Raw genomic sequence first — 24,273 nt, forward strand, 5'->3', positions numbered from 1 at the left:
CTGCAGCAGCTTAAAGCGCTCTTGCTCTGAGACTTGTCATCAAACAAAGTGGAGCGGAGGACAGCTGTGGCGGCGAGTTACACTGATTAACACCAGAGACCAATGCCATGCTCAGCTCTCTGCCTGCAGCCTGGGCTCCCTCCTGCAGGTCAGCGTGAGCGGCATGGGAGTGCTCAGCGCCTGGCAGCAACAGGACCTAACTGCAGAGCCAGTTTAGCCACGTCACAGGCCTCGGGAACCAGGTTGCCGTTGACCTCAAGGCAAGTGCGCCCAGGCCAGCGTGCTGCGGCCGCCGATAGAAACGGAATCTTCCTGGGCGAGTTCTTTGGGGAAGACAGACTCATCTTCCAGCTCAGCAACCCCCCTTTGTTCCCCACTGGGACCTCATTAACCCAGAGCGCAGGAACTGAGCTCATTCACACCTGGTGTTCACTGAACTGACTCATTCTCCTGCCTTCCACCCCCCCAGGGAACAGCAGCACCGCTAATGTTCCCTCGGGAGGCCAGCGCTGCTGAACTCCCTCCTGGGGAAGAAACATCTGATTTGCCATGGCAGTGAAGCAATACACTCTCCGTGATACCACCTGAGCATCACAGGATAATCCCAGGGTGAAATCAGATGCATACAGAAACAGACTAATAGCCCGAACGTAGCAATATTATAGTATAGCATTTCAAGAGCTCCCCAGATGGGCCTCATGGCTCAGTGGCTGGGGCATGGCACCTAGGTCAGGTGGTACATGAGACCCTGACAAAGATGCAGTGTATGCTAGCGCAGGAGTTCTTTTGCCAGTACAATTACACTACCTCTCCAAACGACATAAGCTCTCCTGTCCAGAGGTAGAAGCTGCTATATGCTGTGTCCCCCCAAAAATGGGGATTTTGCCGGTGCAGGTATGTCACTTCAGAGGCATGATGTTTTCACAGTCCTGACCCACAGCTAAGCTGACCAACTGCTGCCATGTAGAACTGACCTGTCTCATGGATTTATGCCGTACACGCTTCGGGGCAGGGCCTGTCTCGTACCCGGGCCTGCTCCACCTGCAGACTTTGTACCAATGGCACCAGTTTGGCTGGCGGCTATATACAGTTACAATGGCACAGAGATGCCTTTTACCGGGAGATTCTGTTCTATGCCGGTTCTCATGCCATGCTCATCACTGGAGTATGTCTGAGCACCTTCCAGCTATGCACTAAGCAACGTGGCCAACATCTGTCACACCGTTCGCTCTCTGATCCGCCCCCTGGGGCAGTATGTGCTGTGGGGACATGTTTTGGGGGGATTTTAGGAGGGGATGTTCTGTTTTTAAACAGCCACATTCACATAGAACTAGAGCAGAGGTGGCAGGTCAGAGAACCATGCTTCACACTTGGATCAGAAGGTGGGGAGGTTTGGGGAGGCCCTTCACTCCCAGAGTTTTGTTCCACAGCCTTGGACCAGCCTCCAAGGAAATGGTGTCTCCTGCAGAGAGACAGATTCAAGTTTCAGGCCAGAGGGAGCCATGAGATGATCCATTCTGACCTGCCTCTCACAGGGCACCCTTCGCTGGCCTGCAGAGCATTACACTGGGCTGGAGCTGTGGAGCTCGGAGACTCCCAGGTCAGACAGGACCCTTGTGATCCTCTAAATCGACCGCGGTTGTCTTCGTAGAGTTCAGGCTCTTACAGCTGCCTGGGCCCAGGCCACGGAGCCCCATGCAGAGAAGGGCAGAGGCCTGTTCTCTGGGGAGCCGAGGTAGAGAACAGCGGACAGGTGAGATGTGCTCAGGGGAGCCCGTGTTGCTGAGACGTGCTGCACGGTTCTGGACTAGCTGGAGTTTCGTCAGCGCTAAAGGCTTCCTGCCCGGGTGTAGCGTGTTGCTGTACCCCAGCCAAGAGGAGACAGCTGACACAGCTTATTCCCTTTCCCCTGCAGGGGTTCCCAAACTTCAGCGCACCCCAGCCCCCTTCTGACAACCAAAATTACTACAGGGCCCCAGGCGGAGAGACTGAAGCTTGAGCCCACCCAAGTCCCGCCCCCCTAAAGGGGCGGGGGCAAAGCTCAAAAGGCTTCAGCCCCAGGCAGAGGGCCTGTAACCTGAGCCCCCCCCCCCCCTCCCCATAGGTGCTAACTTCCCCTCTAGCCGGGAGGGGTTTGACCCCCACCCGTGCCCCCAAGCTCCAGGCCCCAACCCCCCACCCTGCCTCTTCCCACCCTGCCCCCACTCCACACCCTGCCTCTTCCCCACCACCTCCCGCGAGCACACCTTGACCCCACTCCTTCCCCTCCCTCCTGGAGCCTTGTACTTGCCACCAAACAGCTGCTCACAGCGGGCGGGAGGCGCTGGGAGGGAGGGGAGGGAGGTGGTCAGCAGGGCCACCGGCAGGTGAGAGGCGCTGGGGGGCGGGGGAGGAGGGGAGCTTGGCTGCTGATGGGTGCTGAGCACCCGCTCATTTTTCTCATGAGCCCTGGGGTGCCCAGGCAATGGGGCTTGAGCTTCGGCTCTGGCTCTGGGCCCCAGAAAGTCTAAACCAGCCCTGGTGACCCCCTTAAAATGGGGGTCACGACCCCTGTTTGAGAACCGCTGCTTTACAGGAAGTTATACTGACCTAGCCACCTTTCTCCTGCTCTGGGGCAGGGGGTGTCTGTCTGACTACAGGGTAGAGCTAAAGCACAAACACTGGAGTAGACACAGCTATGTGTGCACACACGTACAGCACCTTGCACACTGGAGGGGTCTTGATCTCAAGTGGGGTCGGTGGGTGTGCCTATAATAAATTCACACTAATCTACCCCTGTAAATGATATTGAAAGCAATCCACCAACACTACCCCAGAGCTATCCAACAGACAGAGGCCAGGGCCCAGGCTGATACTTCTCGCAGAGCCTCCAGAAACCCAGCGTCACCCCACCCACCCCAACGAACTGGACAAGGAAACGTTCTTGTCCCTCACTCGTTTTTATTCGCATTTGGTAATGAAGCTGCTATAGAATTAGGGGCAAATCTAAATCTACAGCACATACCAGAGACCAAAATTCTTGTCAAGGCTGGGCGAAGTGAGTGAGGGGAGGGGCAGGCTGGGGGAGCTCCTCGTTTACCTCGCTAGCACCTGCCCCAAAGAGCTGACGGTGTGTTCTGCACTCGCACCGGGCCTGGCACATGGGGCTCCTGGGCGCTACCATAACCCATGAGAAGAACCAGATGATACGGCCTCTCTCGCGAGGGCAGGGCCAGGCCCTTGATTTATTGCTAACGTCACGGTGCAATAACGCCTAAAGAATCAGATTTTAAAGCTTGACGGGACGCTGACAATCAGCAGCCTGAGCTCCTGCAGAGCGCAGCCCCGAGAGCCCACCACCTATTGCTGCATCCAGCCCCTCGCCTCTGCTCGAGCCAGGCTGGGCATGAGGACCGACAGCCCTGGCCCCACGGAGCTTCCTGTCTAGCACCAAGACAGCCCAGCCAGGCTGAGGCAGCAGCTTACCCCATACAACAGGATGTGCTTGGTTCTCAGCCAGTCAGTCCCGCCCTGCTGGCATCTTCACCGCCTCTGGGAGGCCGGGTGTCTACAGAGCCGTCTGGGGATGGCACAATCTGGGGTTAAGAGCTAATCCAGCGTGTGCAATATTACACGCCCAGCAGCCATGGGGACTGAACCTGGGACCTCTGGCCCTACAGGCAGTAGAGGCTCATGCTTGAGTGATGAGGCCCAGCTCACCCTCTCTACGTGCCGCCCAGGCACACGAGAAAGGGCCCGGAGCAGGCATGGGCACACGTAGCTAGGACGGAGAGCGTCAGACCTTCTCGATGTCTTCCTCGTCCCAGCCCCGTCAGCCCCTACCGCGCTCCTCCCTCGCCACCCGCACCTTCCATCCTGGCCGTGTCCGTGGAGCACCTTGGCTAGAGGCAGCACCCCGTCCGCCTCACGAACTTCCTCAGCCCGGCCTGACACTGGCTGGAGAGGCTGAAGCAGATGATGGGGTTGACGCAGCGGTTGGCGTAGGCCAGCAGGGTGGTCAGGTTGGACGCCAGGTACCTGGGGCCTGTGGTGAGCAACTCACCATCCTTCATGAGGAAAACCACCAGCCAGTAGGGGACCCACATAACCACAAAGGTCACCACGGTGACCAGAGCCACGACCGTGGCACGCCTGTTAACCTGGAGGCTGGAGGCCGTGTGGATGGCCAGCCCCCTCCTAACCCACAAGGTGAAGATGATGCTGGAGTAGCAGAGGATCATCACTAGCATGGGGAGGAGGAACGCCATGCCCCCCAGGAGCCTGAAGTAAAGAGACAGCTGCTGCTTGGGCATTTGGTTCACGCAGTACGTCTCCCCCTCCATCTCCACCGTTGTGTAGTGAATCCACAAGGGGATGGAGAAGAGGAAGCTGAGTGCCCATATAAACACGCAGGCCCAGCCGATGAGCCTCTGGGACACAGCCAGGGTGCGCGTGGGGTGGATCACCGCCATGTAGCGCAGCAGGGAGACCGCCAACAGGCTGTAGAAATCAGCAAAGATGATGGAGAGGGACAGGCTGTTGTAGGTGACGCACACCACGTAGCCCAAGCGCCAGCTCTCAAAGAGCATGTTGCCGAACATCACTGGGACGTTGTAGAGGAAGAGGAGGAGGTCCAGGAGAGCAATATTGACCTGCAGGGGCCCAGTCAAGCGGGAGAGGTGGCTGGCACCGGTTCTCATGAGGTCTGGGATCAGGACCAGGAGCAGCAGGACATTCCCAGGCATGCCCAGCAGGAAAATGAGAAAGTAGATGGAAGCAAAGAGCCTCCTGGATTGGAGGAGGAAGAGGTCACTTAGCACAGAGCTGGAGCTGTTCCCTGCACTGGAGTTGGAGGTCATAGCAACGCTGATGTGCCTTGTCAAGCGGAGATCAGCTGCAGCAGGCCCTGTCATAGAATCATAGAATCTCAGGGTTGGAAGGGACCTCAGGAGGTCATCTAGTCCAAGCCCCTGCCCAAAGCAGGACCAATCCCCAATTTTTTTGCCTCAGATCCCTAAATAGCCCCCTCAAGGATTGAACTCACAACCCCGGGTTTAGCAGGCCAAGGCTCAAACCACTGAGCCATCCCTCCCTGTCGCTCTGTTCTGGAAATCAAAGGGCAAAGTTAGCTGGGCATTCGGCACCTCTGGGCTCGTCTTCACCTGCAGCGCGATGGGTGCAGCTGCGATGCATTAGTGAAGACGCTACTACCCTCCCATGGATGGCACTGTTTACATCAGGGCGAGGTCGGTATAACTGTCACGGGGGGGGATTTTCCAGACACATCCCCCAGCCATGTGGTTATACCGCCATACGTCTGTAGTGTAGACCAGGCCTCAGAGAAAGCAGCTGCGCTAAGGTGCAGTGCTCAGAGAACTGTCCGCAGCACTGCTCCCAAGAGGAAAATGCGGGGGGTTGGTGCACAGAAGCTGGATGAGTAACAAGTTCACAGGGCAGGCTGAGAAATTCTGAGCCCCAGAAACAAAGCTTCCAGCTTCCTGGGGACAAAACCACTAGAAAGCCAGGCACAGAGGGAACAAAGCTCCCTGATGGGAAAGCCCTGTAGGATCCCAGAGCAAATACTAATCCCCCACGGTTTCTCCAGCGGGGATCTGTGACTGCTCAGGGAACAGCACCCCGGCCTCCTGCTTAGCTGGAGAGCAAGGCAGCCTCTCAGCAGACACCCCGGGAGCTGTAGTTCCAGGCCAGTGGTGGATTCATAGCACTAAGAGCCCAGTAAAGGCAAGAGCAGCTGGATAATTTCAAAGAGGCAGATTTAATTAGAGTGACCACTAGAGAAACGTACTGGGGGTCGGGGAGTGGCCTCGGAGAATAAAATACTCAAAGCACGGCAGGAAAGTGGGAGAAGGCGCAGGAGCCCAGTGTCCACGGCTGAGGGACGGTGGCTCTAGCTGTGTGTCCAGGAGGCCAGAGACCCTCAGGTTCTGCTGCGCTCGGGAAAGCACCCCGAAGCTCTTTGGAGCAGGGCTGGTTTTGCCTGGGCCTTGTCCAACACCAGCCCTGTTGCTGCGGTTAGTGGTTATTTCTCCCCGCTAACCTCCACGTGTGACTGTCTGAAGGGCAGACAGGCTCCCCGAACTCCAGCACCCTCCCATGGGCAGGCGGCTTTGCTCACCAAGAAAGAAGGACAGAATGGGGAGCTGGAAACTTCCCTCAGGACGGGGGGTTGGTTCAGCCAGCGAGCTAGGGTCTGCGGCTGCAGCACAGGAGCTGAACGCTCTAGTCAGATGGCAGCTTCTCGTTTGGTCACCGGGCAGACTCCCCCAAGTCTCACTGGAATCACGCTTTGCATGAGTCCAGACACTCGTTCTCCTCCACTACATGTTGGCCTTGCCCGACGGGCCTGATCCTGCTCCCACCGAAGTCAGGAACTGAACTTCCGTGGTGCAGGAGCAGGCCCGATGTCGGAATTCCCAGCACACCCCATCCTGCCTGTATTCGAAATGCAGCTCTACAAACCCGCTCCTCTGTGCGTGGCTCCTTCTGCGGAGAGGTTCCCAGCTCCCTGGCCTGTGAGCTGGGAGCCTGTGGTGTGTCCAAGCCAAAAGGACTCCCCTCTCCAGCGCGCGTGGGTGCCCCTTGCAGGGAACAGCTGGATGAAGCTGCAGTCCCAGGCAGCTGCTCTTGTCTTGACCTTGTCACTTTCCTGAGCAAACCCCTGCTACCTAATGAGAGAGAATTTATAAACTCAGCCAGAAAACCCTCAGGAGGCGGCAACACCCCTGCTCTGCCCAGGGCTGCCCATCACAGTCCCTCTGGCTGAGCAAACAGTGCAGAGATCAGCCACAACGCACAGATGGTCAGCCTGGCGGAGAGATTGCCTGCAAACTGTGGTGAGCAAGGGGGCTCTGCCTACTGCTGCCACTTGTTCTGAATAACCGAGAAGCAGGCTGAAATCGACCCCCTGGATCCAGCCACCACTGAGCTTCTGGGGAGTTTGGATCCAGATTGGAACCCACAGTCCAGCCCAACTCGCAGCACTTGCTGTTCCGGAGGACAGCGTCACCACTGGGGGCTGACGGGGAAGGGGCCGCACGAGGCACACACTTAAGCTGGCTAACAAATTTTCAGTGAACATAAATATTGCCCAAAAGTGTATTGTTCATAAATCCAGGGCAAATCTGGGGAATACTTTCAAACCTCCCCCCTCCTTTTTTTTTTTTTTTTTTTTTTGCATTTTGGCCACTGACCCAAAAAGTCAGTTATTCACTCGGTGCTCCCATAACTGTGGTCTGCATCCTGGGCTTGCCCGGAGCAGTGCTGAGAGGCCGCTGTGCTCACAGAACCAGTCACACCCACTGCGCTCACCCCAAAGACTTTCCATTGGTTCTTTCTTGCTCAGTTAGTTGCCCTGCTGTAGAAGGAAGCTCGTTCACACTGAATGTACCTGCTCCTTTCCGAATATGAAGCCATGACGTGCCAGGAGCCAAAGAAACCTAAGCCTTTACTGCAGGTGCAGGTTTATAAGTGGTTGCTCTAGCAGATTGCTGCCCTTCAGTGGGACCCAGCAGGTGCTGAATACAAACTCTGACATGAGGCAATTTGAGTGGGACCTGGCCTAAGCAACTACAACTCCACTGACTTCACACCAGCACCACCTGCTTGGGCCAAATGGGAACTGGGCCCAGCTATCTCCATACAGGATCGGGACAGAGCTTAGCCTATTTAAAGGAAGAGCAGGGATTTCTAATGCTTCCCGTTCACGCAGGGAGGTGCAACTCAAAAATCGGATGCAAGAGCTGGGCTCAGTCAGGTGACTAAGTACTAAGGGTCCATGCTGGCATACCGGAGTCCTGGTAAGTCCATGGCTGGTGGCTGTTTGTCCTGTCGTCACAACGCTGGCTTTTTCAGGTCCATTACGTGTAGTTTTGGAAGTTGTTCCAAATACTTTGCCCTTCTGTAGAGCTCTCCACCTGCAGGTCTCAAAGCATTTTATAAAGACAAACAACCTTAGCATCCCCAGATGGGAGATATTCTGCCCCTCTTAAAGATGGGGAAATGGCGACAAAGGGAAAGTTAATTTCCCCAAGTTCACACAATGAGTCAGGGCATAACCCAGCAGTCTAAATTCCCATTTTCCCTGATCCAACCACTGGACCATACCCCTCTCCCAGGACCAGGAATGGGAGCCAGGACTGCTGGCTCTGGATTCACTCCTGCTGCTACCACAACAGGGAGAAGGACTTTTGTGTTAAATGGCCGCATTTTTTTTTTTTGCACTTCTTTCTTATGTATAAAGAGCAACTTTATTGTTATTCCTGCTTTTTTAATACACTAAAAACAGAACAAATCAAACAATCTGATCACTTTCTCCCCTATTGTTTTGCCGGAGGACCCCTCAGAGAATCTGAGAACTAGCAAGATTAGGACATTGCGTGGGCCTAGAGCCAGAGCAGTGGAGAGAAGGGATTTTTACTCAGGCTGTTTAACACTCCAGCATTAACAGTTTTCAATCCAAACCCATGCCCAGTCAGTGGAGATCCGAGGATGCTGAGCTCCAGTTCTCTGCTCCTCCAAGCAGACCTCCAGCAGCAGCAGGGACAAGGTTTGGTATTTCTAAGTTTAAAACAACCACAGCCTGAGCAGGGAGAGCTCGGAGGCCTTCTCCCTCCAACACAAAGAGCAGCCGTGCAGCGCAGGCTCTGCCGGACCAGGGCGTGTGGTCATGTCTCTGTTCCAGTAACAGAGCTCCTTGCAGGGCTGGAAACGCACACAGGTTTTGCATGCAGGAGCTAATTTTTGCCTTTACCTGCCAAAGCCCCAGTCTGAGGCTGTTGGTTCAAACGGTGTGTGGCGGAGACAGACACTCGGAAACATGGCAGGGTCCCCCAACACCAAACAATCACATCCCTGAATCCTCAATCACCACCTTTCTTCCGAGCTGCTTTCCACCCCCTGAGAGCAGGTGTCACTGGTTAAATCTGCTGAATTCCAGCCAGAAAGATTTACTGGCAGACCGCCTGTTTCATTAAGATGGTGTTTGCGTTCACCAAGGCCCTAAAGACATCATTAAAGCCTCCAAACACCGTCCATCTTTAGCATGGATCGTCAAGAGGCCCCAAAGCGCTTATTAAAAGCTCTCACCTCCACAGCCAGGAAGGGCGAGCAGCCCGATGTGGAAGGTGTTACTTGTACTGCCTGGCTCATGGGAAGCATTTTCACAAGTCCAGGCTGCTTGGACTGGACTGATTTATGGGTGTGCAGAGCCCGGGAGCAGCTGTGGGGAAGGAGGGGAATTGATTGCAAGGATTTTGCTGCCCACCCCATGCCAATTGCCAGGTGGGATGCAGACACAACTTGCTGCGGAGAATGGAACAAACACCAGCCTGGAGTGCTGTTCCCAATCACGGCACCGCCCAACGGGGCACGAGGCAGCAGAGAGACTGGCTGGGATGGGGATGCACGGAGCAGAACACGCCCGCTCCTACGGCCAGTGCAAGGTCTGTGTCAAAGTAATGCAGGTGGCAAGGTTTGATAAGCAAGCGCTGTGGTCACATCAGCAGGAAATAAGCACCTGGCTTTGAAGTCCCTTTGTCCAATACAAGGCCTCATTCTCGGTCTTTCACTGAATTAAGGCCAGCAGGGACTATGCTGATGGTGCTGTCGGACCTCCCGCATGGCACAGGCCAGAGCCAGTCACCCAGCCGCTCCTGCACTGGAGGGAATTGTTCTTCCCTACAGGTGGGATCGCCGTTTGAGCAGTCTAGTGACTTGTTGAACTAGTGTGTCTCCCCAAGCTCCATTTACAGACTCCAAGCAACTGACCCCATCCCTGCCTACACTGCTCCTGCAGTTAATCACCCTCGAGAAGTTATGTCTTCTTTCCCATTTGATGTTAACTTCATCTGGGAGTGGAAGCCCCTGGATCCTGCTAGGCTCTGGGGTGCTCAGTTACAGACCCTGAATCACAGGTAACGTCTCCCTGGGTATCACTGGCCAGAAGAGTCATCTCTTAACCGACTCGAAATTAGACTGAGCTCCCACGCCTCCTGAAGTGCGTGCTGGGAGACCCCATCCCCAGCCTTGCTGGGTGCCAGAGCAGCTCAGTGAATGCTGAGAAAACAAGAACGAGATTGCTAACATTTGTACAGCACCTAGCACAATGGGGTCCTGCTCCACAACCACCGGAACTCAGATCCAGGGGCCGGTTGGGTCTGAGCTCAGGTGGCTAGCCTCCCCCACTGCCTACTAGCCCCGGTCTGTCTACTTGGGCTGGGAGGCAGCTACCACAATACGAACAGGTTCTAAAAGAGCCCACAGGTGTCTAGTGCACACAGTACAGGACCACCGGTGCCTTAGGGCAGGGACAGTCTCTTTGTTCACCTACACGGGGGATCCCGTCCCTGAGCAGGTCTCCTAGGTGCGACTAACAAACAAATGGCCGCTCAGCAGCAGACCACGCCAGTTTCCATGCTGACCACGCCTGTTGTGGAACTGGCTTTCTACAGCGCACAGGGACGTGGTTTGTACAGTGGCTGCACAAAGCCCCGGGCCCTTCTGTCAATAGGTTTTCAAAACTCGAAAGTAGCTTTTCCTTTCAAAAGCCCTGGGGAGTTGCCCAGGGACAAGCTGCCCTGGGGAGTCGTGCAGTGGGCTCTTGAGTTAGACCCTGGAAGGGGAGGGGCGGGATGGATCAGTTCTGGCCTCTACACTCACCCAATAGCCACCTGCTTTGGTCTGAGCCCTCATCAGACTCCCAACAATCCCCCAAGGCCTCCAGCACTAGTGGCCTTGGCCCCCGGCGCTGTGATGCAGCAGGGACGGGGGAGTGTTCACCTGGGAATGTGGCAGGGGAGTTTCACTGGGAGACCTGAGAGCCTGTCACCTGAGCCGGGAGGGAGGGGGAGGTAACACCTCTGCCCCGGAATGTGGACAAAGGCTGCAGGAGGGAGCCTGCTGGGGGGGTTTAGTTTCAGTTTGGGGCTGGGTGGTGGAACGCAGGGAACCCCAGGGCTGGGGTCTAAGCTCCCTGCTCCCCCAGAAGGACTTGACTTGTACCCACAAGCTCTGTTTTGGACTGTGTTCCTATTGTTCAATAAACCTTCTGTTTTACTGGCTGGCTGAGAGTCTCAGTGAATCCCAGGAAGAGGGGTGCAGGGCCTGGACTCCCCCACACTCCGTGACAGGCACAGCCTCCCAATGCCCTGCTCCCAGGCTGCCCGCCTCAAGGGCAAGACCTCACTGCTTTTATGCAGCTCCCCTTACGGACGCCAGACATGGAAGCCTGCCTCTCTCTGCAGGGCAGAAGGATCATGTGAGCAAAGGAAGGGGAGTTTTTCTGCCACTGGTAAGAGAGAGAATCAACAGGACTAATCAACTGTACATTTTATTGAATCAGCGCATTCCCAGAGCAGCGCATTAACCAGGGAAGTGGCCACCGGAGTAACAGACTTACTGGAGCCATTAAGAGGGGCACATGGCTAAAGAGTGATGGGGCCGCTATCCCCTGACAGTTGTTACAGTGGCTAGTCACGTTCAGAAATCAACCTGGAGCTGGTGGGGGAGCTGGGCCCGGGAGAAAGCATCTAGTGTTTGTTACAGTGCCCAGGGGTCTGCTAAGGTGTGTCGCTGGGCCAGGTGGGAGAGGGCACTTTAGCAGGAGCCAGCCCCTCCCGCTCCCACAGTAAGGCAGCCCACAGAGCAGGTAACATAAAGTCCATTTGGTTTTTATTTCTAACCCAAATATTGCAAATATACAGAAAAATCCCAGTACAAAGTCATTCCCCGGCCCTGACTTCTCTCTCACCAACAGATGTTGGGCCGATAAAAGACCCTCTCCCCACCGTGTCTCTCTAGTATAAAGTTATACCCCAGCCAGGTTTGTTTACAGAACACTCCACACACCTTCATCCCGTCCCGTGTGCCTTCCCTGGACCTGGACCCCGAGATACTCTCCATGGGAGGGCAGGGGCTCTGGCTTCAGTTACATGGGGACATAGCACGGGCTGGCTACCTGGCACAGCATCCCTGTGTTGATCTGCCCTACAGCCACGCTGGTAACCAAGGGTACTGGGGCAGCATTGGGCTTAATGCCACACGACAGCAGCATCCCCAGGGAAGTGCTCTGGCAGCAACCATTCAGCAGGGACAGAGCTGCAGCATTATCAGTGCGCTTTGCTCAGGGAGAGGAAGGCTGCTGTTGCATGACACAGCGAGGCCACTGGCACGTGGGAAATGCACCATCGCCCACCAGAAAAATGTAATTTGTCTCTCCCCAGGGCTGCCTTCACCCCGTTGGAGCACGAGCTTCCTGGGGGGCAGGTGCTCTCCACGCCAATGTACCACGTGCGTAATGAACATCAAGGCTGATGGGTTTGGGGGCAGGAAATAGGGCAGGGGGTGTGCAAAAGAGAACCACAGTGTTTACCAGCTTCCTTGACAGCCTGTAGATGAGAATGCTCCTTCAGAACAGGCTGGTCTCAAGAGCATGAGAATTCGTAGCCAGAATTTTACATTCATGCAGCCGACCAGCTCATCCCCCAAATGCTCTGCTTCCGTTTCCCCTCGAAGGCTGGCACCTGGAGCGCTAAGAGCCGTGGCCATCTGATTCTGCCCCAGATGTCTGAGCTGAGACAGTCTGCTGGAGACTCCTAGAGACACAGCAGCCACCTCTCATTTATTCTTCAGCCTTTGTTCCCAACTGGCGAGGAACGTGGACCCGGAGCTTCTCCTGGAGCTTTGGCCAGCTGCGGCTATTTGGCTGCTAGTCAAATTCTAAAGGAAAAAGCTCCCCAAAAACTCATTCTTTAAAAAGAAATTTTGCTAAACCAAGTCTGGGAGCCAGAAACTCTCCAGGCAAACAGGCTAAGCTACTTCTTTCCTATTCTACACGACCGGACGGATACGGGGGGACGAGGCTAGAGTTGGGCAATGTGTTGCCTAGGAAAATGCACCCAGATCTGCCTTCACCACCGAGCAGCCTCTCTCTTAGCCAGAGAGCATCCGCTCCCTTACAACAGGCTACTCCAAAACATAGCACAGCTTCGGAGAGCAGCCTTCCAGCTGTACCCAGGGAAACAGCGCTTTCTAGTGGCCACAGGAATGGCATGGCTCTGCCTGTAAGTTTTTAAAGGAAAGCCCCAGGGTAACAAGAGTTCGGTAGCTTAGAGCCAGATTTCTGTGAAGGTATTTAAGGGCTGCTCCACTCCTTGTTGCAACGCCTAACTGACTTAGGAGCCTAAGTCCTATTGTCTTTCAGTGAAACTCAGGAGCCTAAGAGTACATCTACACTGCAGTGTAAGCCCAGGGTTCGAATTCAGGCTCAAGCTTAACCCCCCTTTCGTCTACACACAAATCATGCTAACCCAGGGTTTGGACCCAGGATCCCACAGGGGTGGAGGATTTGAGCCCGAGTCAAGCTGGGACCCAGGGTTCAAACCCAATTGCTTTGCAGTATAGACACAGCCCCCCTGGGCTCACGCTCCGGGAGTCTGCAAAAGCACCCACTATCCTGCGGGCCAAATTTCTTTTGTCCCCTGGACAGTCCTGTTTTCCCACGCTGCACCACGAACACAGAGCTCCAGTGGCCACAGGTTAAGGAAGGAACTAGGAAGCCTGGGATGAGGGTGGCTGGACTCAGGCCTGCACACTGCAGTAGGTGCTGGAGCTCAGGCTGGGACCCAGGGTTCAAGACTTCTGAACCTGGGTTACAAATGAGCGCACACACTCCAGCCCAAGCTCCCTTGAAAACACTCTGCTCCTAAGTCAGCTGGTGCTGCAATGCTGAGCAGAGCAATAAGCGAAGTTTGAAAAATACCAGTCCTTGAGACTCCTGTCTCCTGCGGGCCTGGGGTCGAACGGTGCTCCTTGCGTCTTGGCCTATGCTGGTGCCTAACAATGCACCGGATGAATGGCAGCCCACTGGGACCCAGCCCTGGAGAACAAACACCAGTCATATCTGTCAGACTGTTCTATACATTCACTTTTTATCACCCAGCCCTCCAAGTGCAAAGGCCAACCAGACACCCCCTTCGCAATCAGCGGGGCAGCATCTATTGCAGAGGACAACTGGACGTTTAACAAGGGACGTGGACACATTGCACAGTGTACTCGGCCAAGTGGAAACGCACCTAGAGCAGCAGCTTACAGTTTGTCAGGTGACATCACACCCAAACGCGGTACCGCTGGGAAGGGCAGGGCACTGAAGATCCTGTTTGTAATTGCCAGAGTGCCTGCGAGCCACCGCCAGGCCTGGCCACATCAACAGCAGCTCTAGGAGCTACCAAACAGCTGGTCTCCTATCGCTTTGCGGGGGGACGGGACAGGTAGATGTTCAAAAAATAGGAGCCTCTCTCTTCCGCCCCCCCTTAAACGAAGCCCTGGGGCTCTTCGCCAAAGCACTGACATTTCAGCGCACAGATCCACCTGGAACACGCTTCCCACCACCCTGAAGAATACACCAGCAAGCAGGAGATTTATTCCTACCAAGTTTTCTGCTGCACTTATTCCTAGAACTGAAAACAACCCCTTTCCCTCCCCTGCTGCTACCGCCAGTGTTTGCAGACACAGTGCTTTCCCAGTTCAGTGCTTTGGTTCCACAAGGGCCAGTCACAGCAGTTACTCCTGGGGCGGAGATGAACTCAACTTTACGCGCTGCGTTGGTTTCATCCAATCACTTCTCTGATGAAGAAATCCAAGGCACCCGCCCCCCTCGTTTTGGCACGTGGCCCTGCGGGGTGCTGGCTCAGCGACATGCTGTCCTGGCGGGAATCCCGAGGCCTGCCCACGCTAGGTGAAGTGGTGGTGGTAGGCCAGTGCCAGCAGCAGCTTTGCCCAGGCCACGCCGAGGCAGAGATGAGCCCCGAGGGGTGACGCTGGAGTTAAGAGCCTTCTCTCTGCAGCAGGGTGAATTGCACCTTTGTAATGGTTAGTGCTTAGGGAAATGCTGGTTTCACCTTCCTATTTAGTCTTCCTTAAAAACCAAAAAGCTGGAAAGAAATCTCATTACAATAAAGACAAATTAAGCCCACCCCGCCTGCCCCCACCGGCTCTGGACAGTCTCAAGGGAAGCGGCCGGAGCACGGAGCTCCTCGGAAAGGGACCCAGGCAGCCAGCGCGGAGAAGCGTGGGCTGGAGGAGGCGGTTGCTGTTCTGCAGATCCATGGTGGCGTCCAAACCCACTTGTCCCAGTGCCAGCGAGCAGCGGCGTGCCCCTACTCCAGGAGGTCCTGAGGAGAGAACACGAGTGCTCAGCCCTCAGGGCAGACAGCGCCAGAGCCTCCCCCATCTCAGCCTGATCCCAGCCCAGGACCACTCCCCTCCTGCCCCGGGAACGGGAGAGAATGGGACACCCTGCCTGCTGCCGTCCCCCCATGCTCAGGAAGCCACAAGGCCACTGGGAACACAGCACTGTGTGAAGGTCTCAGCCTGTGTGATAGCTTGGATGGTGGGCGAAGCCACCAGGACAGCACAAGCCTGCTCCTCGGCCTAACGGCCCCAGGACAGACATCCTGTTATCGACAGGATGGGCACCACTGCAGTGCAAGGTTCTCCAATGCGCCATGTGGCTTCCTGGGCCAGAGGGCTAAGGATCTGAGGGTGGGGGCAGTGTCCACTGTCCCGCTGCGCTATTCTCTCAGAACAGGACTGGGACGGACTCATTTCATGCAGGCCATTCAGCCCACATAGGGGTGGCTTTCAGAGACACTTGTGAACTAGCCCTGCCGCATCGAGGCCAACTGGGAGACCCAAGATCAAGTATTCTTCAAGCCACTGAAGACATTCCAGCCCACCAGCTGCCCCATTGAGAACTTACTGGCCTGCCCACCCAGCCCCCCAAGGGCTCCTTTGGCTGGAGCTGCTCCCCGGCCCGGCTCAGGGCCTTCATTCTGCAAGCAGGCCAACCCCAGCAGTTCAGCCCTGACCAGCCTGGCCTCCTGAAGCCTGGGGATGACACAGAGGGAGGAGGTTCTCCAGCGGCAGCCCTACGTTCCCTTTGCTGGTGGCTGTGGGCTGCAGGACTGCTCAGACAAAGGGGCATTTCATATGGCCCCGACATTCAGCCCCCCGCTGCACGGGAGCAGCATCCATTTTTAACCCCATCCCAGCTCAAGCCCTGCTTCCCCAGGACACCGAGGACGTGCCGTGCTCAAGCGCTGCTCTCTGCTGCATCTGCATCACCCGCCAATCACCTACCTCATCAGAATCGTCGTGGTAGCCCCCTTTATTTGCAGGGCTGGCTGCCTCCAGAGCATCAACCCCTTCCACCCCATTCGCCTCTGCATGCTGCTGCAGGACGGAATAGCGATGGACCAGGAACCTGGGGGTGGAGCAGACACGGGGGTCAGGGACACGCCAGGCTGTCTTTCGGCACCTCTGGCATGTCGAACAGCAAGACCTGCTAATGCCCTAGGAGCTTGGGAAGGACGGCAGCCAGCCCTGGGGGAAGACTTCCAGGCCTTTACTATGCCCCGTACTCTGCAGTGGAATGGGTAGTGACTGCAGACGGGACACAGGAGCTGCTTACCACTAATGATCTTCGCTTAACTGAAGCTGGTAGATGTCAGATATGCCTACGCTGCAGTCTGCGGTACAACCACTAGCAACATGAGCAGGAGCCCGGGATCTCCGACAGCCTGCGCCGGAGCCTGTGCCACCGACGACACTGCTGCTTTTGGCCAGCGTGCTGCACTCACACTTTGGATTGCAGCACGGCCGAACCTGCTGAGGGGGCAAAACACCCAACTGGCTTCAAGTCTGAGCTGGATAAGTTTATGGAGGAGATGGTGCGGTGAGATGGCCTGCGATGGCATGTGGTCCATCGGTCACTGGGCTGGTGAGATGGGGGAGAGCTCTGAATTACTACAGAGAATTACTTCCCAGGTGTCTGGCTGGTGGGTCTCGCCCACATGCTCAGGGTCTAAGTAATCACCAGATTTGGGGTTGGGAGGGAATTTTTCCCCAGCTCAGATTGGCAGAGACCCTGGGGTTTTTCCGCCTTCCTCTGCAGCCTGGGGCACGGGTCACTTGCAGGTTTAAACTAGTGTCAATGGTGGATTCTCTGCAACTCAGTCTTTAAAGCATGATTTGAGCACATCAGTCACTCAGCAAGGTTTAGGGGTCTGTTACAGGAGTGGGTGGGTGAGTGAGGTTGTGTGGCCTGTGACATGCAGGAAGTCAGACTAGATGATCACAATGGTCCCTTCTGGCCTTAAAATCTATGAGATGTGTAATATTTCACACAGAGCGACTGCATGTGAAACCCCTCCCAAACCTCACCTGCCCCCACAGACGTATTTCTTAATGATCAGGACTCCAGCTATGATGGTGAGGAGCATCACGCCCACAGCAGCCAGGATTACGGGAGCGGAGCTGGACGTAGCAGACTGCAGAGAAAGAGAAAAGCTTTACTACATTCACAACACATGAAACTTAAACCAAGACTGCTCCAGTACCTGGCGTTTGTACAAGAACCTTGCAGCCGCAAGGATCCCAAAGCATTTCACAGCCTGGTATTGGCTGGCTCCCCAGATGGTTTGCTATCACCTACCAGCTGGCTGGGAGTCAGCAAGTTGCTTGTGCATTTCCTCTTCAGGTCCGTCACTTCACGGCTCGGACTCTTCCCACCGCTACATTTGTCTCCCGGGATCTTACGGTACCTGGAACGTCAGGGAAGAAAGCACCTGCAGGACCTGATGATCAGGAGGGAGCTTCCCAGGCCAGCTCAGAGATTGCCCGGCCATTCCTAGAGACATCAACCCCACCCCGGGAGGGGCAGAAAGTGTGCAGAGCAACGTGGTTTCCTAGCCAGGATCAAAAACTGCACCCAGACCTGCTGTGGGATCTCCAGCCCTAACCTGCCAGGGGGCCAGAGGAACAGCCTCCTGAAGCTAGGCAGGCTCCCCTGAGGTCTGGCTCCATGACCGACTGCCCGCACAAACAGCACAGGGCCAGCAGCAGGGGCATCCGTACCCACATCCATTCTGTGTGCCCAGCGCTGGCCTCCAAGGACAAGAAGGGCAGTTTCCCACTCGAATATGTTACAGCAGCACTTGTTCCAAAGCCCTGGGGCCAGGCTGGGAAGTACCATCGTTGCCCAGAGCAGGAATTGGTGACACAGCCTGGCACAGAACCCAGGTCCTCCTAATTCCCACCCTGTAGCCCTACATGCTGGGAGTACGGTGCCATGGTAGCACCAAGATTTATCCCCCTGCTCCCAGGAGTCCCTGACACACTGCTGCTGCTTCTGCCCCTATCTAGGGCTAGTGGTTGCTGAGCGACCCTGTTAAAAAGCCACTTTACCCTCTCGTCGTCAGCAGCTCCTGCCTGCCATAGAGACAGAACTCCAGGTCGTGGCCCTTCAGCTCCGGCTGCTCCACACAGACAGACTGGTTTTCAGGGCGGAAATAGCCAAAATCGCTGCAGCACAAGGACAAAAAGCAGAGACGGGCATGAGTGACAACTGAGCGATGGCTCAGGGGGGCCCTTCACCTAGCCAGCTAGAGCGTTAACACAGGCAGTCCTGGAGCACCTGCAGTGGACTCTTCTAGCCAAGTGGATACAGGCTGTGCCAGGCCTGCAGGTCAGCTCTTGGCGCTCCCACATGCACCACAGGAAAGTCAGCGTCTGGTTAGGGGCCACCACCCCCTAGTTATAGCACGGCACCATGTATGGTGCATTCTGAGTGGGTTTGCCTTCACCAGGCACTGGAGTGGGATCCCTATTCACTAGGTGATGCTCTGAGACAAACCCTACAGGCTGACCGGGCTAGATGATCCACACGAGTGGCAGCTCCTACGCCACCACCGGAGTCCCAGACGAGCACGCCCCCTGATGCAGTGCCACGCTAGTAACCTTAGCAGAGCAGACGTCACCCCTCGCCATGCAAGGCGAGCGAGCCTTTGCTCGCCATACCAGAGGTAGTCCTCCAGCGTGCACGGGCAGACAGATGGCTGCTTGATCATCACGTAATCCCGGCCATTCTGACAGACAGATGACTTGCGGAGACGCAGGTACTGCTCCTTATAGCCCAGAACGCAGCCATCAGTGCGGCTGCCGGGCTCGCTGGAGTGAGCCAGCCAGATAGTATAGTCCTCCTCCTCACCTACGAGAGGGGAAAGGTGATCAGACTCCGGGCACAAGATGATGTAATTGAGAAGACAGGAACTGACCCTAGGCAACAGCTGCCAACCCCAGAGCTACGCGTCACAGGGCTGAAAGCAAGAAGAGGAGTGTGGCCATTCCAGCCCATCCTCCTACAGAATCGGGCACAATGAAGCAGGACAGTCTGCCCACCCGCAGGAAAGGCAGTGATGGGTAATACCTGGGGGCACTGGCAGGGCCATGAAGGGGAAGAGATTTTACACCACCTGCTCTAGCCAGCATCAACCACATTCCTTTCCGTCAACACTAAAATCTGCCCTGAAAAACCCTAGCAACATCCGCAGGGTTTTGACTGCCTGGTGAAGTCATTTGCTGTCAGTGGACCTCGGGATACTGGTAGGGAACCCTGGTTCCCAAGTAGCCTACAGGGGTTAGGTGAGCCTACCCCTCATCTCACTGGGGAGTTACAGGACAGTGGATGAGATTGACTCCAGGAATCCCCGATTTCTACCCTGGCTCTGTTGGCCGTGGGTGTGTCACTCCCCATCACACCCATCTCAGAGGAGCGTGAGATCTAGCCCATTGGGAAGATTCAGAACTCTGCACCGAGCACAGGAGACTCCCCTCATTTATACAACCCTCAGGACAACCAAGTGTCCAAGCTGTTACCATGGCAGCGCCGAGCAGAGGCTCTCAATGGGGCCACGCAGCATCACTGCATCCTGTTTTACCGAGGGTCTGGGCCTTGCCCAAGGTCACACCACGACTTGCCCATCGCCTGCTCTAACCGCTAGCAAGAGGCAGGCACATTAGAACAAAGGCCCTACACCCCCATGTTCTCCACACCAGGCTGAAACCCAAGGCGGTGCCTAGCTGTGGGCCCAGCTGTGATCGGGTTTCGGGAGCGAAGGCTTGTACTGACGAGGGCAGCGCAGAGGAGGGTGAACAGCAAGTTCCATTGCACGCAGCCCCTGCATTCTCAGCACTACCTGCGTCACGGAGTGGTTGGGATGAAGCTGGAGGCGCTAGCCACCGGCAATTGGGGCTTTTGGCCCCCTGGAGAGGGTGGGAGTTTGGGCGGGCGGGTTAAGCACACTGCCTCAGTGTTCCTGCAGCGACCAGCAGTGCAATGGTTAAGGACAATACTTCCAGCAGTCAGCTGTAGGTTCCAGCGCTCGCACCCAGAGCTAATCTCATGGCTGTTTGCAGACTCTGCAGCATTTCACGCTCTGTTCATGGGTTTCACTACAGAGAAGCCACAGAAACAACACTCTAAATGACCGCTCTGTGCAGGAGCGCAGTGCTCCAGCGAGGGAGTCACAGCATAGGCACTACCCCACCTGTAGCAGCAGCCTAGGGCGGGGCTGCTCAAGGAGCTTTCTAGCGATCTACAAACCAAAAGGGACATCCAGGAAACGGAGGGAGGGGCATGTCACTAAGGAGTAGACATGGGAATAGCAAGAGTGTAGGGACAAAAAATCAGGAAAACCCAGGCAAGGAAGAAGTTAAAACTGGCAAGAAATGTTAGACACAACAAGGACGGTTCTACAAATACGTCAGACTAAAAAGATCAATCGGGGATAGCGTGATCCCCGCTGCTCAGTGGAGCTGGTAACGGATTATAAGAAAGCAGAGCTGCTCATTGCCTACTTTGCTTCAGTCTTCTCACAAAAACCAGCCTGTGGCCAGAGGACTACCGAAGTTATCCCAGACAATAAAGGGGAAGGGACGCAGATCGGGATAAGTAAGGAACATGTCAGATCTTCTGACTAATCTGAATGAATTCAAGTCCACAGGGCCAGATGCTATTCACCTGTATCTGTAAACTCCTGGATGACAGGAGAGGTCCCGGAAGACTGGTGAAGGGCCAACTGGTGCCCGTCTTTAAAAAGGGGGGAAAGAAGGAGCTGGGGAACTTTAGACCAGTTGGCCTGACTTCGATACCTGGGAAGCTGGTAGAGCCGCGTAGAAAACATTCCATTTCCAGCCACCTGGAGGATGAGGGTGATCACCAGCAGCCAGCCTGGGTTTACCAGGAACAAACCCGGCCAGACCAGCTTGATTCCTTCTTTGACGGGGTAACTGGTTTGGCGGATGGGGGAAATGCGGTGGACGTAATATACCTGGACTTCACCGAGGCTTCTGACACGTCCTACATGACATTCTGAGAGGTAAGCTAGAGAAATGTGGGCTTGACGGAATTACCATTAAGTGGATCCATAATTGGTTAAAAGAACCGCAAACCAAGAGTCACTAGTAATGGAATGAAGTCAGATTGGACGGAGGTCTCAAGTGGGGTTCCACAGGGGTCTCTTCTGGGTCCGGTGTTGTTTAACATCTTTTTATTAATGACCTAGATGTAGGAATAGATCAAGTTTGCAGATAACACAAAGCTGGCCAGGAGGATGCGGGGGGGGGCGGGGGGGTGCAAACTCTTTGGAGGATAGAACCAAAATTCAGAGGGATCATGGTAAATTGGAAGACTGGGCTATGGACAACAAAATGAAATTCAACAAAGACAATTGTGAGGTGCTACACTTAGGGAAGAAAAACCAAATGCACAGATACAGAATGGGGGCTATCCGGCTTGGCAGCAGCACTGCTGAGAAGGATCTGGGAGCTGCGGTGGATCACAACCTCAGCATGAGTCAGAAATGTGATGCTCTTGCAAAAAAAAAAAAAAAAAAAAGCAAATGTAATTTTAGGTTGCATTAACAGAGGCATGGCATGCAAGTCATGGGAGGCGACAGTACCGTTCTACTCAGCGCTGGTTTGGCCTCAGCTGGAGTACGGTGTCCAGTTTTGGTCACCAATGTCTAGCAAGGATGTAGAGAAACTGGAAAGGATTCAGAGGCGAGTGACAAAGATGATCAGAGGGATGGAACACAAGCCATATGAGAAAAGGCTGAAGGAACTGGGTATGTTTAGTTTGGAAAAGAGGAGATTAAGGGGGGACATGATAGCAGTATTCAGATACTTGGAAGGCAGCCATACAAAAGACGGGGAAAAGTTGTTCTCTCTTGCCACAGAGGGCAGGATAAGAGGCGATGGGGTCAAACCACAGCACAGCAGACATAGATTAAACCTCAGGAAAACCTTCCTAACTGTAAGAAGAGCAGGACAACGGGACAGACGCCTAGGAAGCTTGTGGAAGCTCCTTCACTGGAGGTTTTCAAAAGGAGGCTGGAGCTGTGTGTCTGGGATGCGTTAGACCAGGGGTGGGCAAACTTTTTGGCCCGAGGGCCACATCTGGGTATGGAAATTGTATGGCGGGCCATGAATGCTCATGAAATTGGGGGTTGGGATGCGGGAGGGGGTGAGGGCTCCGGCTGGGGGTGCAGAAGGGGGATCAGGGCTGGGGCCAGAAATGAGGAGTTCAGGGTGTGGGAGGGGGATCAGGGCTAGGGCAGGGGGTTGGGGCGCTGGAAGGGGTCAGGGGTGCAAGCTCTGGGTGGCGCTTACCTCAAGCACCTCCCGGAAGCAGCGGCATGTCCCCCCTCTGGCTTCTACACAGAGGTATTGCCAGGCAGCTCTCCGCACTGCCCCATCCACAGGCACCGCCCCTGCAGCTCCCATTGGCCATGGTTGCCGGCCAATGGGAGATACGGGGGGCGGCACTTGGGGCAGGGGCAACATGCGGAGCCCCCTGGCTGCCCCTACGCGCAGGAGCTGGAGAGGAGGACATGCTGCTGCTTCCGGGAGCCGTGCAGAGCCATGACACGCATGGAGCAGGGCAAGCCCTGGATCCTACTCCCCAGCAGGAGCTCGAGGGCCAGATGAAAACATCTGAAGGGCCAGATGCAGCCCCAGGGCCGTAGTTTGCCCATCCCTGGGTTAAACACAACAAGTCCTGCATCTTGGCAGGGGGTTGGATTAGCTGACCTTTGCAGTCTCTTCTAACCCTATGATTCTAGATGGAACCAAACCATAGGAAATCTGGGGTCAGGGGATTCCAATTGCTGCAGCTTAGTTTGGATTCCTGCATGAAATCCCACAAGCATGCCCAGGCGTGAAGGGGAGCAGCAGTGGGATGTGTGCAGTCTATAGCAGAGAGGCACAGCCACTCTGCAGCCGCCTCTCTGGAGAAGATGTTCCCCTGTTATGGGAGCTGAAACTCCCACCTCTTCCCCAGTCTGTATCACTAGTCTGAACGCGGCTGTACTCATCTATTCAGATTGCTCCCCAACTTTGCCCCTCTTAGCAGGCAGGCAGCCCTTCCCTACCCCCATCTCTGTATGGAAAGGAAGGAAGCAAGAGATGCTCACAGTTCCTGCTGAGGAGACGACTGAAGTCAATGGTGTAGGAGACCCACTTGCGGGGCAAGACAGAGTCTCTGTAGCCCCAGAGGCTAACGTTCATAGATCTGGCTCCTGGCTCCGACGCCAGACCCGTGAAGTAAATGGGCTCCTTGGAGAAAGTGTACTTGTGCCAGCACTGGCCTTCATCCGTCGAGAACCTAGACAGAAAAGGCTTACCATGAGGAGCTGGATTCACAACCAAGGAGAGACCAGGTGGAACTTTCTGTGACCCCCTGCTACATTCAACGGCGAAGAGGTGTGGAAAGACAGGCTTGCGCAGACAGGCGTGAAGGCCCAGAAGGGGGAGCTTACCGACAGAGTGCCAAGCACAAAGCCGTATCTGCCCAAAGGAGAGGGCTCCTTCCCCTCTCAACAGCCCCACTCCCATGGAAGATCCTTTGAGCAGCTGCAGAACGAGGGAGGGAGGGGAAATCCCAAGACCGACAGCAGCCTAGTTCCTTCCTCAGCACCAATCGATATGGACAGAGCTAAGCTGACAGCTCGCCAGAGCCTCCCAGAACCAGAGAACAGACCCCCTCCCACCCCACCCCCTTTAGCAAGTGGAGCTCAGGCTTACTTAATCACATTGATCGGCTCAAGGCTGTGCTCAATGGCTACGATGATGCCCCCGGAGTCCAGGATGGCGTAGTGATGTGGTCCTTCCAGCACCCGTGCCCAGGTATAGCCCCCATCATCCGATACGTAAACGTCTGGGCTCACCACGGAGATGGCATCCCCCACACTGCCTGCAACACGGTGCCCAACACCACAGGGCTTAGCGCAAGTCCAGGAAGTGTCCCTTCCTCGGGGGCAGACTGAGACTTACTTCCTTTGACCTTCCCCTGCCCCGCAGCCTGGCTCTGTAGGAACGAGCAACTCACCCCAAATGGATTAAACCTGTCACTTGCCAGCCCAAGGCCCAGAGGATGGATCC

General features: G+C 55.5%; 2 protein-coding genes across 4 annotated transcripts in view; both read right to left on the bottom strand.

Moving 5' to 3' along the window:
• Window positions 1–2,901: 2,901 nt before the first annotated feature.
• LOC102933822 (galanin receptor 2a) lies at window positions 2,902–10,737 on the bottom strand. Of its 2 annotated transcripts, XM_043533363.1 has the most exons (3): window positions 7,787–10,737; window positions 6,460–6,665; window positions 2,902–4,885 (listed from the first exon to the last, which is right to left on the bottom strand). In XM_043533363.1, exon 3 carries the CDS (start codon window positions 4,836–4,838, stop codon window positions 3,882–3,884), a length of 957 nt encoding a protein of 318 aa, XP_043389298.1. In that variant the 5' UTR covers window positions 4,839–4,885; window positions 6,460–6,665; window positions 7,787–10,737; the 3' UTR covers window positions 2,902–3,881. The 2 variants fall into 2 exon arrangements, with proteins under 2 accessions (XP_043389298.1, XP_043389296.1); XM_043533361.1 differs by having other exon boundaries at window positions 2,902–6,665.
• A 913-nt stretch (window positions 10,738–11,650) lies between these two features.
• SORT1 (sortilin 1) overlaps window positions 11,651–24,273 on the bottom strand; it is a 38,963-nt gene continuing 26,340 nt past the window's right edge. For both annotated transcript variants that reach the window (XM_043533360.1, XM_037884816.2), the window contains exons 13-20: window positions 23,917–24,085; window positions 23,307–23,497; window positions 18,853–19,042; window positions 18,241–18,357; window positions 17,489–17,597; window positions 17,218–17,324; window positions 16,135–16,258; window positions 11,651–15,167 (exon numbers count right to left, since the gene is read on the bottom strand). In XM_043533360.1, coding sequence (XP_043389295.1) covers window positions 15,153–15,167; window positions 16,135–16,258; window positions 17,218–17,324; window positions 17,489–17,597; window positions 18,241–18,357; window positions 18,853–19,042; window positions 23,307–23,497; window positions 23,917–24,085 — 1,022 coding nt within the window. In that variant the 3' untranslated portion in view covers window positions 11,651–15,152. The remainder of the gene's footprint in view (window positions 15,168–16,134; window positions 16,259–17,217; window positions 17,325–17,488; window positions 17,598–18,240; window positions 18,358–18,852; window positions 19,043–23,306; window positions 23,498–23,916; window positions 24,086–24,273) is intronic.

This window comes from Chelonia mydas, chromosome 21 (genome assembly GCF_015237465.2).
Source record: "Chelonia mydas isolate rCheMyd1 chromosome 21, rCheMyd1.pri.v2, whole genome shotgun sequence".
Classification (NCBI taxonomy): domain Eukaryota; kingdom Metazoa; phylum Chordata; order Testudines; family Cheloniidae; genus Chelonia; species Chelonia mydas.

Coding starts and splice junctions, on each gene's coding strand:
- LOC102933822 (XM_043533361.1), bottom strand. CDS start 4,892: ATGACAGGGCCTGCTGCAGCTGATCTCCGCTTGACAAGGCACATCAGC.